Below are 12,434 nucleotides of genomic sequence, written 5' to 3'. Positions count from 1 at the left end.
TTTTAATATTAAAAAGCATTATAATGAACATTGTTGTAGAATTTCTTTGTAGGTTGTATGAACTGCAAATATTCTCTCAGACTGTGTCTTGTCTTTGTTATGATGTGTTTTGGTGTACAAAATTTTTTAATAATATCGTATTTATTTTATTTTTCTTTCATGGTCTGTGCTTTGCAGGTCTCATTTAATAAACCAGTATTTCACGGTCAGAACACAGTCATCTCAATTCTAAAAGCCTCAAGTTTCCCTTTTTACATTTAACATCACTTGGACTATGCTTTTGCTTAGTTTGCAGTAGGGGCTTCCCTGGTGGCTCAGATGGTGAAGAATCTGCCTGCACTGTGGGAGACCTGGGTTTGTTTGATCCCTGGGTTGGGAAGATCCCCTGGAGGAGGGCACGGCAACCCACTCCAGTATTCTTGTCTGGAAAATCCCCATGGATAGAGGAACCTGGCTGGTTACAGTCCACAGGGTCGCAAAGAGCTGGACACCAATGAGTGACTAAGCACAGAGCACACAGGGATCTATCAGATTTTATTTTTTCTTACATCTATAATCAGTGGCCAAAACGCTACTGACTAGTTCGCCCCCTCTCCAGGATATGTCATCTGTGGCATATATTAAGTTTCCACATTCATGGGTGTGTTTCTGGTCAACACATTGTTCCACTTTTGTTTATTACTACATATTAGGTCTTAAATATGTTTTACACACACACACACACACACACACACACACACACACACACCCACCCACCACACATGCACACAGTAAGTCTTTTGATACCTGGTATGGCAAGTTCCCTACCTTATTCTTTAAATATACTTCTTGATTTTCAAAAAACACTTGGAATCAGCCTGTCAAGTCCCAGGAAAAACTCTACTGGAATTTTGAGTAGTGATGCACTGAATTTACTTAGGGTTCCTTACTGTAATTCAATGAAGCTTAATCATTTTCTATGTCCTTTGTTAGAGTCATTTCTAAGTACTTATTTTTTGTTTTTAAAAAATGTATCTTAAAAATACCTTTTGCATTATGTCTCAGAAGACATATACCAGATATTGCACAGAGAATTCAGTGAACTGTTAAAAAAAAGTGAACACGTACCAGGGTTTTAAAAAACACCTGGCTAGAAGTATATATGCTCTCCTCATTCTTTCTTCCAATCTCCCCCAGGCTGATAATTAACAGCCCATTTTAAATGCAACGGACTACTTATATTTCTGAACTTTCTGTAAATAGAAAAAAGAGCACATAGCCTTATGTCTTGTTTTCTTCTCTCATGTTGTATTTTTAAGATCCATTAAGTGTTAAAATATATTTGTCCTTTACTTAGTCTTTCTGGTTAGTATTCAACAATGTTAATACAATTCATCCATACTACTAGGCATTTGGTAATTTCCAGTTTGAAGCTATTACAAGAACTGCTGTAAAGAATATTCACGTATGTCTCCTGGTGCTCACGCACATCCTCTTCGGTGGAGTACATAATTAAGATCAGAATTGCTCAATTTGCTCTGTGTAACTTAGTAGATAATGGCAAATTGCTTTCCAAGGTCACTCTCAAAATTTACATTCTCACCAGTAGTGAATAAATACCGCTTGTTTTATATTCTTACCAGCACAGTACTGACTTTTTCATTTCAGCCATTCTAATGGATATGCAGAGAGATCTTATTGTGATCCTAATTTGCAAATCCCTGCTGATGAATCAAGTTGAATATTTTTGCATATGTTCATTGGCTATTTGACCTTCTCTTTTATAAAGTACCTGTTTGAGTACTTTTGTCTTTTTCAAAATTTGGATTGCCCACCTTTTTCACATTGATTTTTATCAGTTCATTTTATATTTAGATAGAAGTCCTTTGTGAGATATGTATTGAAAATATCTTCCCCACTCTGTGGCTTGCCTTTTACTCTCTCATTTGGTGGTTAATTAATAGAATACCTTAATTTCATGTGATATATTTGTCAATATTTTCTTTTACAGTTACTATTTTGGGGGGCTGGGGATTCAATTTAATAAATCTTTTCCCATTCCAAGATTATGAAGACATACGCCTCTGTATTTTCTTGCAGAAAACTGATCTATTTCATCTACCTATGCCTTTCATATTTAAATCTATGAAGTATATGGAATTGATTTTGACAAGCAGTGAAGTGGGGGGGGGGGTCAGTGTTCCCCCCACCCCGTATCCAATTTACGTAACATCATTTTACTAAAAACATCATCTTTCCCCCCACAGTACTGCAGTGGTAGCTTTATCATCAATCAGGTGTCCATATATATGTGAATCTGTTTCTGGAGTCTTCTCTGCTCTGGTCAGTCTGTTTATCCTTGGGCCAACATCACACCGTCTTGATTACTACAGCTTTATAATAAGTTTTGATTTCTTGGTAGTGTAAACCCTATAGGTTTGTTCTCCCATTTCAATTTTTTATTATTTATATTTAAGGGTATAACTTTACCCTAAGTATCACTTTGGCTATCTTCTATACATTTTGATATCACAGTTTTAAATATATTTCAACTTCCAGTATTACTTTAACTTCTGAGTTACTTAGAATTACAGTTTTAAATTTTCAAATACATGGTTATTGTATTGGTATATGTATATAATATTAATATATTATGTATATTAGTTTCCTAGGGCTACCACAGTAAAGTATTATCAACTGAGTGGCTTAAAACAAAAGACATTTATTCTCCCACAGATCTGGACTCAAGTGCCAGCAGGAACATGCTCTCTCAAAAGGTTATCTGGGAGAATTCTTCCTGGTCTCTTCCAGCTTCTAATGATCCCTAGTACTCCCTGGCTTAAGGCAGCATAACTCCAGTCTTTGCTTTTGGCCCCCTCTCCTATTCAATAAATACACGGATCACTGGATTTAAGGTCCACTCTAAACCCAGGATGATTTAACCTAAAGATCTTTAACTAATTACATCTGCAAATAACATTACATACTGAAGGTCTCAGTGAACATGAATTTTGGGGGAATACTACTCAACCCATAACACACAGATTTTAGTTGTTATTACAACTTTTTATTGTTGATTTCTAATTTGGCTACAGTAGTCAAAGAAGCTGTTCTGTTTGAACATCAATTCTTTAAAAGCAACAGTTTCATCAATTTTTCTAAGTGTTTCACCTGTTCTTTAAAAAAATGCAAAGTTCTCAATAAATCAAATTTTAAAATTCCATTGTTTAAATCTTCTCTAACTTTTTTTTGTTTTTATTTTTTTCCCTTTTTATTATTAAAACCCTTGTGTGGAGGGCTGACATTAAACAGAACTCAAGAAGGATGCTTCTCTGCTTCTTAGGAAACCCCCACTCAGAAGCAGGTTATCTATGAATGGTTTAGTACCTGACAGGTGAGGGGGTGGCTGCCTTTCTGGCTGCACTGCACTGTCCAAAACCAAGCTAGGCATGCCACACCACACCCCCGGGGATATGGGCAGCCGCCTGCCAGAGGGGCACCAGCTATCTGAACCCATGAAGGCTTCCATGGTGCTGCCGTATGGTTCTACCTCAGTGGGATTCCAGAGGTCTACAGTCTTAAATCTCACAGATGGCAGCTTTGCCAACTGGCTCCTCAACCAAGCACATACACTTTAATCCTCCTTCCAGCATCTCTCAGTATCTGATGGATATGAATTGTTGGGCTTACCTATATCTTCCTGTCATTTTTCCTGCATACAAGTTTGAGTACATGAAAATAAGCTCAAATTTTACCTTGCCTCTTGGTATATTTGAGCCTTTTTTATTGCAAGGGAAACTCGTGTGTGCATGCGTGTGTGCGTATTCAGTCGCCGGTCATGTCTGACTCTTTGTGACCCCATGGACTGTAGCTGCCAGGTTCCTCTGTCAGTGGGATTCTCCAGGCAAGAATACTAGAGTTGCCATTTCCTGCTCTTATATACAGATACAGGCATATATATATATATACACACACAATTCATAATTATATATAATTTCATAATTATATTACATATTTATATAATTCTATATTACATATTATATATTATAATTAATATATATTATTAGTAGGAGTATTCCTACTCCTAGGAGTGTATATATATATACTATATATAATATATACTATATACTATATATAATAAAATATATATATTATTTTTTGGCCTAGAATTTTATTTTGTCAATATTAACTCTGCTCACTACCTTTTCTTTGGTTAGTATTTGCCAAATATACCTTTTTCCATCTCTTTTAGATGTTTTGGGAGGTAACACAAAATAAACAGTAATCTAATCAAAATATCAGAAAGTCGAATAGTTCCATTAAGCTTGTAATAGAAATCAAGTTTTCAAATACCACCAATTCATTTAGTCATTTCTTCCAGTATCACTAGCCTTGTTTCCAAATAACATGTTTCATATTGTTGTATCCTTTTTAGTTCCAGAAAATTTTTTATTTTCTTCTATGATCAATAGGGATTTACCTTGTAGAAACCTTTCCTGTCACAGCCGTATTCCCTCATTCTATCTTTTGAAGTTTTAACCCTATACTAATGTTCAGTGTTTATACATTATGTAAATAAGAGTCTTGATATAATTAATATTCAGTTCATATGTGATGGTGTTATATTTCTGTTATTTACAGTCAAACCAACTAGAATACTGTAATCATATTTCTTTTCTTTCACAATGTCTTGCTTTTCCTGAGGAGTTAACAATTGCCTGGTTTTACATTTGCTAAGTTTCTCTATGCCATTCCCTTCTTTATCCTTATAAATGAAAACAGAATCGAAAATCTCTTCCAAATACAGCCAACTATGTAAGGCAGTCGATGAACCTGACTCTTTCCTTGCAGTCCTCTGAGCTGGACCTAGGTCTTCTGCACCACTGCTGCAGCGGCAATTCCCTTCCCACTCTGCTAGGCTGACCTCATTTCCTTCATTCTGTGCTTCCCTTTAAAAAAATTAGACCTTTAATTTCAATGAAATAACTTTCCCTCAGAATTTCAAGGCATTATTCCTTTAGTTTCTAGTCCCATGTATTACTTTTCTTTTTTTAATCAGAGTATAGTCCCTTTACAGTAAGTTTCTACTGTACAGCAAAATGAACAAGCTATACGTATACATATATCCCCCATTTTGGGATTTCCTTCTCATTTAGGTCACCACAGACCACTGAATAGAGTTCCCTGTGCTATACAGTAGATTCTCATTAATTATCTATTTTATAGGTAATATCAATAGTGCATGTATTATTTTTAAAAAGTTTAACATCAGTCTAATATCATTTCTTTATATGGTTTTCTCTTTGGAAGCTTTTAGAATCTCCTCTTGCCAGTGTATCAAAATTTCAAACAGTCATGTGCTTTGATGTGGATTTTTATGTACATAATAGTTCCTATTAATATGAAAATTCGTATCTTTCACTTTTGGGATCTATTCCTATACTAGTCCTTTGATTTCTTCTTTTTCACCTTCTCTATCTTCTGTAGGGAACACCTGTTTTTTGATGATGACCCTTTGGAGTCAATCTTGAATTTTCTTTTTGTTTTCTTCTTTTCCCTTCTTTTTATGTTCTATTTCCTATCAGATTTTCTTACTTTTATATTCCAATCATTCTGAGATTTTTATTTCTGATATATTTAATGGGTTCACTTAGCTGGTATACAAAAGTTTTCTCCAGTAGGTATCTTCTCCCTATTCTTCTTAACCCTTTAAAGTGAGAGGTTCTAAGGCTGGGCTTCTCCCACGGTTAATCAGGAGGGCTTTCCCTTAGGATGTTAAGTCTGAAGTAGACCAGCAATAATAGTAACAGATGATCCCTATAAGAAGTGGGAAGTTACAGGGGTCCCTCAGGTAACAAAGCCCAACTTTATTTCAAACACAACATCCTTACCAAATGCAACCTCGAGGTAAGTTACAGTTAGTAAGTTCATTATGCAGACTTCTAATGGAGTTCCCTTAGTCTGTTACTTTTTGCTTCCTGTCAATTTTTGCATATCCAGCTTCTTCATAAGTGTCTAACAGTGGGATCACAGGGTTACCTATATGAACCAAACTGCCACTAGTATATAGCTAGCATATGAGAGTTTTCATTTATGAACTACATTTTGAAAAACTTTTCATTTACTTGGCAGTCTCAGTGCTAACTGGCAGATGAGCTTATCTCATTTCAAAAGACCTCAAAATGCTTTTGAGTGCAACAAAAAGTTATATGGAAGAATGTCTGCACTTTAGCAAGCAGCCTTTCATTTGGTTTCCTCATAAAAGCACTAACACCATCACAGGAAATCATTAACACTATGCCAAAACTAGAACATAGAGCCAGCAGCCCTTGTTTGAATACTGCCCCCAGATTAGTAGCTCCTATCTGGCTAAGAGCTATGAACATGAATAAAAAACTGTAAATGTAACAAAGTAACATGTGTAAGTATACATGTAGAGTTTTCAGTGGCTCCTGGAATTTTCATTTAATAAATACTACTGTGTATCAATTAAAGAAGCACAATATCAGTGATGCAAAGGGGAAAAAACATCAAGGAGATTCCTAAAGATTAAAAGCTTTTATAAAACACTGGGGCCTTCATCTGGGAATAAGAATGAAGACCCAAGATTGATGCATGAAGCAGACTGAGTCTTCGTGAGTCTGAGGCTCATGCGGACGGATGCAAACAGAAGAATGTACATCCTTTCTGCAGAGGACAGTCATGCCTCAGGGTTCACTGATTATTGCCAAGAAGGAACACAAGCTGAGTGCAACCAGATAGCCTGACTTTTCAAAGGAAGCCCAAAATCTTATTTTTAAATGCTGGCAGCAAAATTTTAAAAATTTCAAAACAACATGTAAGCCACAGACTTTCCTGCAGAATCCAATTGATGAGATTTTTATACCATCTGAGAGATAAATTCATGAAGCATTTTATCAAGACTTTCTATGGATTTTAGTCTTTAAAACATTTAATTGGATATAATTTCATTTTAAAAGCTGCAATATAGTTTCCATAGTGAAACTAAAGTTTATTGTTTTCAAAAATTTGAAGGATTTAAAAAGATTTTATATTTTCCTTCTTGTACATACCCAATGAAACACCTAGGAGAAAAGTTCGCATTAATGAAGTAGAAAAAAAGAAAGGACAATACTCCCACTTAGGATGAATACAGAAAAAAAAAAAGGCCACAAAATACACAAAGCCACTCCAGTCACCTGCATTATCTTTCTGAAAGGGTTTTTTCCCCATTGACAAGGATGCCTTAGTTACCGCCCTCTTACTGTAGATGCCCTCTTTATGTTTAATGTTAACAGTGTCTGCCAGGTCATCATCCCTTGTGCCTAGCACCTGAGCCGGGAAATCTGGAGCAATGGCATCATTGGATCCTACAGAAAAATGGGAAAGTAGTACAGTTAACATAAGTACAGATATGAATTTAAAGAAAAACAAAAAAAATTACCTCTTAAACCACTTCTATAAAATAGGCACTACCATGGGAATGTTATAGGGTAATTAGAAGGAGACGTCAGTCAAACTGAAGCTGTCAGAAATGTACAATATTGCAACAATAGAGTGGAGAAGCAAATGACATAAGAGGAGACATATAAAGCAGAATATCAGTTCAGAAGGAAGATCAAATTCTAGCTCAGAAATCTCTTCAGACGAGGAGAAACAGATTGCAAGTAGGGACTTTCTGAAATATGGAGAGGAAGGAAGAGACAAAAGCATTTTAGGCAGAGGTTATGGTATTAGCAAAGACAAGGAAAACAGTAAATAAGAAAATCAGACACTTTTGTAGTCAGACATTAAAGAGAGTCGTGGGAGATATTAAAAAGTAATTGGGACAAAATTCAGCTGGGCATAGAATCCCAAACTAAAGGGGGTAATAATAAAGGGAAATACAATCAGTCACATTTTACGAAGGTTAATCTGAAATAATATAAAATATTATAAGGAAAACTTTATGTGATAAATGTAAGATTTGAACGTAAGATTTTTTTTTCTTTTAAAATACATTTCATCATTAAATCCACTAATATAGGAACTGATAAGAAGTTTACCCATGTCACAAAGAAGAGGCAAAAGAACATATCTGGATATATAAGAGTTTGTAGTAACTACAGAATTATCTTCTACAAAAACATTTTTTTTCCTTCTTATCTGATACTCCATATCTCATGCATTTTGTAAGCACCGAAAAGGTATATGGCCAAAAAACCAAGTTATCAGTTCAGGTGGTTCAGTGGTAAAGAATCTGCCTGACAAGCAAGAGATGCAGGTTCAATCCCTGGGTGGGGCAATTCCCTGGAGAAGGAAATGGCAATCTACTCTAGTATTCTTGCCTGGGAAATCTCATGGACAGAAGAGCCTCATGGGCCACAGTCCCTGGGGATGCAAAAGAATCAGATGTGACTTAGTGATTAAATCACCACCACCACAAATATCAGTCCATTAGTACAGTATAAATATGTCATGAGGACAGACTGCAAGAATCCTATTAAGCCCTCTGGGTTGTATGCCCATTGAGCTTTTCTTTACTTCTGTGGCATCACTTTCATTCGCTCCCTATCCTTCAGGTAAATCCTCATTGTCCTTTCTTCAACTCAAACTCTCAATGTTAGAGTTCCTGAAGGGGTCAGAACTGGGTTCTCTTCTCTTCCTGGATGAACTCACCAATCACCAATGTATAGAACTGTATGCTGATGACCAACAAATATATATCTCTAGCTGGAACCTTTCTTCTGAGCTTCAGATTCTAGTACTTAGGACACAACTAGCCTCTACAGCATTTGGGGGAGAAACTGTTGTAGCAAAAATAGAAATGACACTTTTCTTAAATAAAAATAGGAGTTTTCTGATAAACAAGGAAAATAAGGAAACAGTGAACAGGCTGGGGAAACAACGTAAACAGGCCTGAAAGAGTTGAGCGATCTCGGCTTATTCTTTACTGTCACTGCTAACACGTGCAGCTAGACTTCTCCTTCACAAAGCCAAACAAAGCTAACTACTCTCTGACTCCATATGAATTGTACTCTGCACCTGGCATTCTTCTCCCCCTACACTCAGTAGCATTCTGCATTCCAAAAAGGTTAGGATCAATAACTGGAGGGAGAGGCAGGCCCAGTCGCTAAGCTGCCTGATGCCAGCTGTGGCCTTTTTTGAAATTTTGCAAAGGAAAAAAAAAAAAATACAAGGGACATCCCCGGTGGTCCAGTGGTTAGGAAGTCACCTTCCAATGTAGGTGATGTGGTCCAGTAACTAAGATCCCACATGAAAGTGAAAGTGTAAGTCACTCAGTCAAGTTTGACCCTGTGACCCCATGGACTTCAGCCCACCAAGCTCCTCTGTCCATGAAATTCCCTAGGCACAAATACTGGAGTGTGTGGCCATTCACTTCTCCAGGGACTCTTCCCCACCCAGGGATCAAACTCAGGTCTCCTGCATTGCAGGCAGATTCTTTACTGTCTGAGCCATGGGGAAGTGGTGTATCTTGAGGCAACTGGTCCCTTGGGCTGCAAACTACTGAGCCCACAGGCTACAACTAGAGAGAAGCCCACACAGCGCATCTAAGATGTAGCCAAAAGCAAACAGATACATTTTTTAAAATGCAAGACCTTAATTTTGATTCTCTCCCTATTACCCAAAGAAAAGGGGCATAGTTCTTAAGACACTAGCCTGCTGTCTTTTCCCCTTTGCTGAACAATGAAAAGAATAAAGCCATCTCTCTCCTCCTCCAAAACTGTCTATACTGCTGTTGGGCATCAATGCACAGAAAGCCAAGAATTTGGTGGCAAAATTAGAAAAAGACTTCCTTTCCTCATTAAAAAAAGAAAAAAGCTTTTATGTATTATGGAACAACACAAACAACTGTACATGAGGTTTTTTTTCACAACTTCCCTTTATTCTCCAAGAGAGGTGATTATGTCAGCTTCAGAGGTGGGGAAGAATACAGTTCCTGAGGGCAGTTGCTGCTAAGTCGCTTCAGTCGTGTCCCCGACTCCGTACGACCCCATAGATGGCAGCCCACCAGGCTCCCCCGTCCCTGGGATCCTCCAGGCATGAACACTGGAGTGGGTTGCCATTTCCTCCTCCAATGCATGAAAGTGAAAAGTGAAAGTCAAGTCGCTCAGTCGTGTCCGACTCTGTGTGACCCCATTGACTGCAGCCTACCAGGCTCCTCCGTCCATGGGATTTTCCAGGCAAGAGTACAGGAGTGGGGTGCCATTAGGTATATATAAAAGAGAATGAACCTCATTGGAACCAAGAGGCAGTTGAAAGAGAGTGCAGCCACACAATATATATATGCCATTGAGAGTATGCATACTTATTTTCCTGCATCTGTGTTCAGCTGTAAAATGTATCAAAATAAGTACACATTAGTGTTTGGGACAGAAAGAGAGCCCAGAACTCTAACAGGAGATTTGGAAACTTTACACCCACCTGGATGTTTTCATAAAAAATAGCCTATGTTTATGATGTGCCATATTCTATGTAGTGCACTTGCATACAAACACATCTGTAAACCAACTCTGTCTAAACTCAACTGCAGATTTAACATCTCCACATGGATGCAGAAGCCTCATTTTTAACATGTCCAAAGCAGGTATTGACCATCTTTCCCAAATCTGCTTCTTCCTCAGGCTTCTCCATCTCAGTAAATGTCAGCTTTTTTTTTTACCCAGTTGCTTATTCTAGAAAACTAGAAAGCATTCTCTTTTTTAGCCTCCTCTCCCTCACTCTCCATATTTTATTACCAAGTCCAGGAGGAACTATTTCCTAAAAAATAAGTTGAATGTTTCCATTTCTCTCCATCTCTATCATCATCACTCTAATCCTAGATGCTACCCTTTCTGATACTGACTACTGCAACAGCCTTTAGGTAACCAGTATCCTCATTTCCACTTTTTGACTCCCTACTTTTCATTCATAAGCCATCTTCCACGTAGCAGCATGAAAAAATTACAAATGTAAATCAAACCGCAATTGCCAACTGGAAGAAAGTTCTAATGCCTTAATATAGTTTACACAACACTGCCTCATCTTGAGCCTACCTATCTTTAACCAACTCTAGTCACAGCTCTGCTCTACCCACACTGCCTTCTTCTCATTTGCCAAATGCATCAAACTTCCCAGCTGGAGCTCTGCCCATATTGTTCCTTCTGGCCAGAGCACTTTCACTCCTTACTCTGTCTGCCTAATTTACCTATATGTTCTAGATCTCTTTAGCAAGGTCTTCATGAGCTCCTAAAATTAAACTGGATCCTCTTATTCTCTTAGAACCCTTATTTTCTTAATGCATCATTTGTAATTTATGCACTTATTTGTACCTATTTGTTCACATCTACCTCCCCACTTGAGCATAAGCAGAGGGGACATGATTATTTTGCAGAACCCTGTAAATGTAGCACTGATAAAGTATCTGTCAGGAATACTGGGTCATACTTAGAAGCATAATTGTTAGATCACACAGTAATTCTATGTTTAATGTTTTGAGGAACCACTATACAGTTTTCCATAGTTGCTATACCATTACCATTACCGTTAGCAATACCCAAAGAGTTTCAATTTTCCATATTCCTGCAATCCTTGTTCTTTTTTATTTCATAACAGCCATCCGACTGGGTATCTCTTCATAGTTTTCACTTGCATCTCCTTTATAACTAATGATGTAAAACATCTTTTCACGTTCTTTTTGGCCATCTGTATATCTTTCCTGGAGAAATGTCTCTTTAGATGCTGTGCTCATTTAAAAATGAGACTTTTTTTTGTTGTTGAGCTGTAAGAGTTCTTCAGACATTAACGATGTTAATCTCTTATCAGATATATAAGAACTGCAAATTTTTTTCTCAGCTCTTGTTAGCAAACTTTTTACTATGCTGATAATTTTTCTGGGGTAGCGAAAGTTAGGTTATTAAAGTCCAATTTAGTTTTTCTTTTTTTGGCTGTGCTTTTAGCATCATTAGTTATAGGAAAACCAAGTCATGAATAAAATGAAACCTCTTTAGTCTCTTAAAGACAAAAAATACAATTGTTTATTCTTTCTGTGCCTTTCATTCTAAAATTAACTTCTGACATTTTCCCCTCACTGTATAACTAAATTTTCTATTTAGATGAGTGTTGTGTTAAACTGCCTTCAAAGTTCACCACCAGTCATTTTCAGCTTCATTTCTCTGTAATGAATTCTCCATTTTGATTCATCTCTTCAGCTGGATGAGTCTTCAAGTAAATTTTTCAAGAAGGCACAGAGGTCGAATATACTTTCTAGCTCTTGTATACATGTGAAAATGTCTTTTCACTGTTATACTGCTTAATCAATATGCACTGGGTTTATTAATCCTTGAATTATATAATTTTCCCAGTAAACACAGACTTGGTTCCATTATTTTTACATTTAGCACTTCAAATAAGCCTGATATCAGATTTAATTTTGTTCTCTTTTTTCAACTGTATATTTATAGGATTTTTTTCCC

General features: G+C 36.9%; 1 protein-coding gene across 5 annotated transcripts in view; it reads right to left on the bottom strand.

Moving 5' to 3' along the window:
- ALMS1 (ALMS1 centrosome and basal body associated protein) overlaps positions 1-12,434 on the bottom strand; it is a 191,109-nt gene that overhangs the window by 44,508 nt on the left and 134,167 nt on the right. For 3 of the 5 annotated variants that reach the window (XM_027967008.2, XM_042248089.1, XM_042248090.1), the window contains one exon: positions 7,179-7,349. The exons of the other annotated variants lie outside the window; for them this stretch is intronic. In XM_027967008.2, the coding sequence (XP_027822809.2) occupies positions 7,179-7,349 (171 nt within the window). The remainder of the gene's footprint in view (positions 1-7,178; positions 7,350-12,434) is intronic. 5 annotated transcript variants of the gene reach the window in all.

The sequence above is a fragment of the Ovis aries genome, chromosome 3, assembly GCF_016772045.2.
Source record: "Ovis aries strain OAR_USU_Benz2616 breed Rambouillet chromosome 3, ARS-UI_Ramb_v3.0, whole genome shotgun sequence".
NCBI lineage: Eukaryota > Metazoa > Chordata > Mammalia > Artiodactyla > Bovidae > Ovis > Ovis aries.
This window is presented reverse-complemented; position numbering and strand designations above follow the sequence as displayed.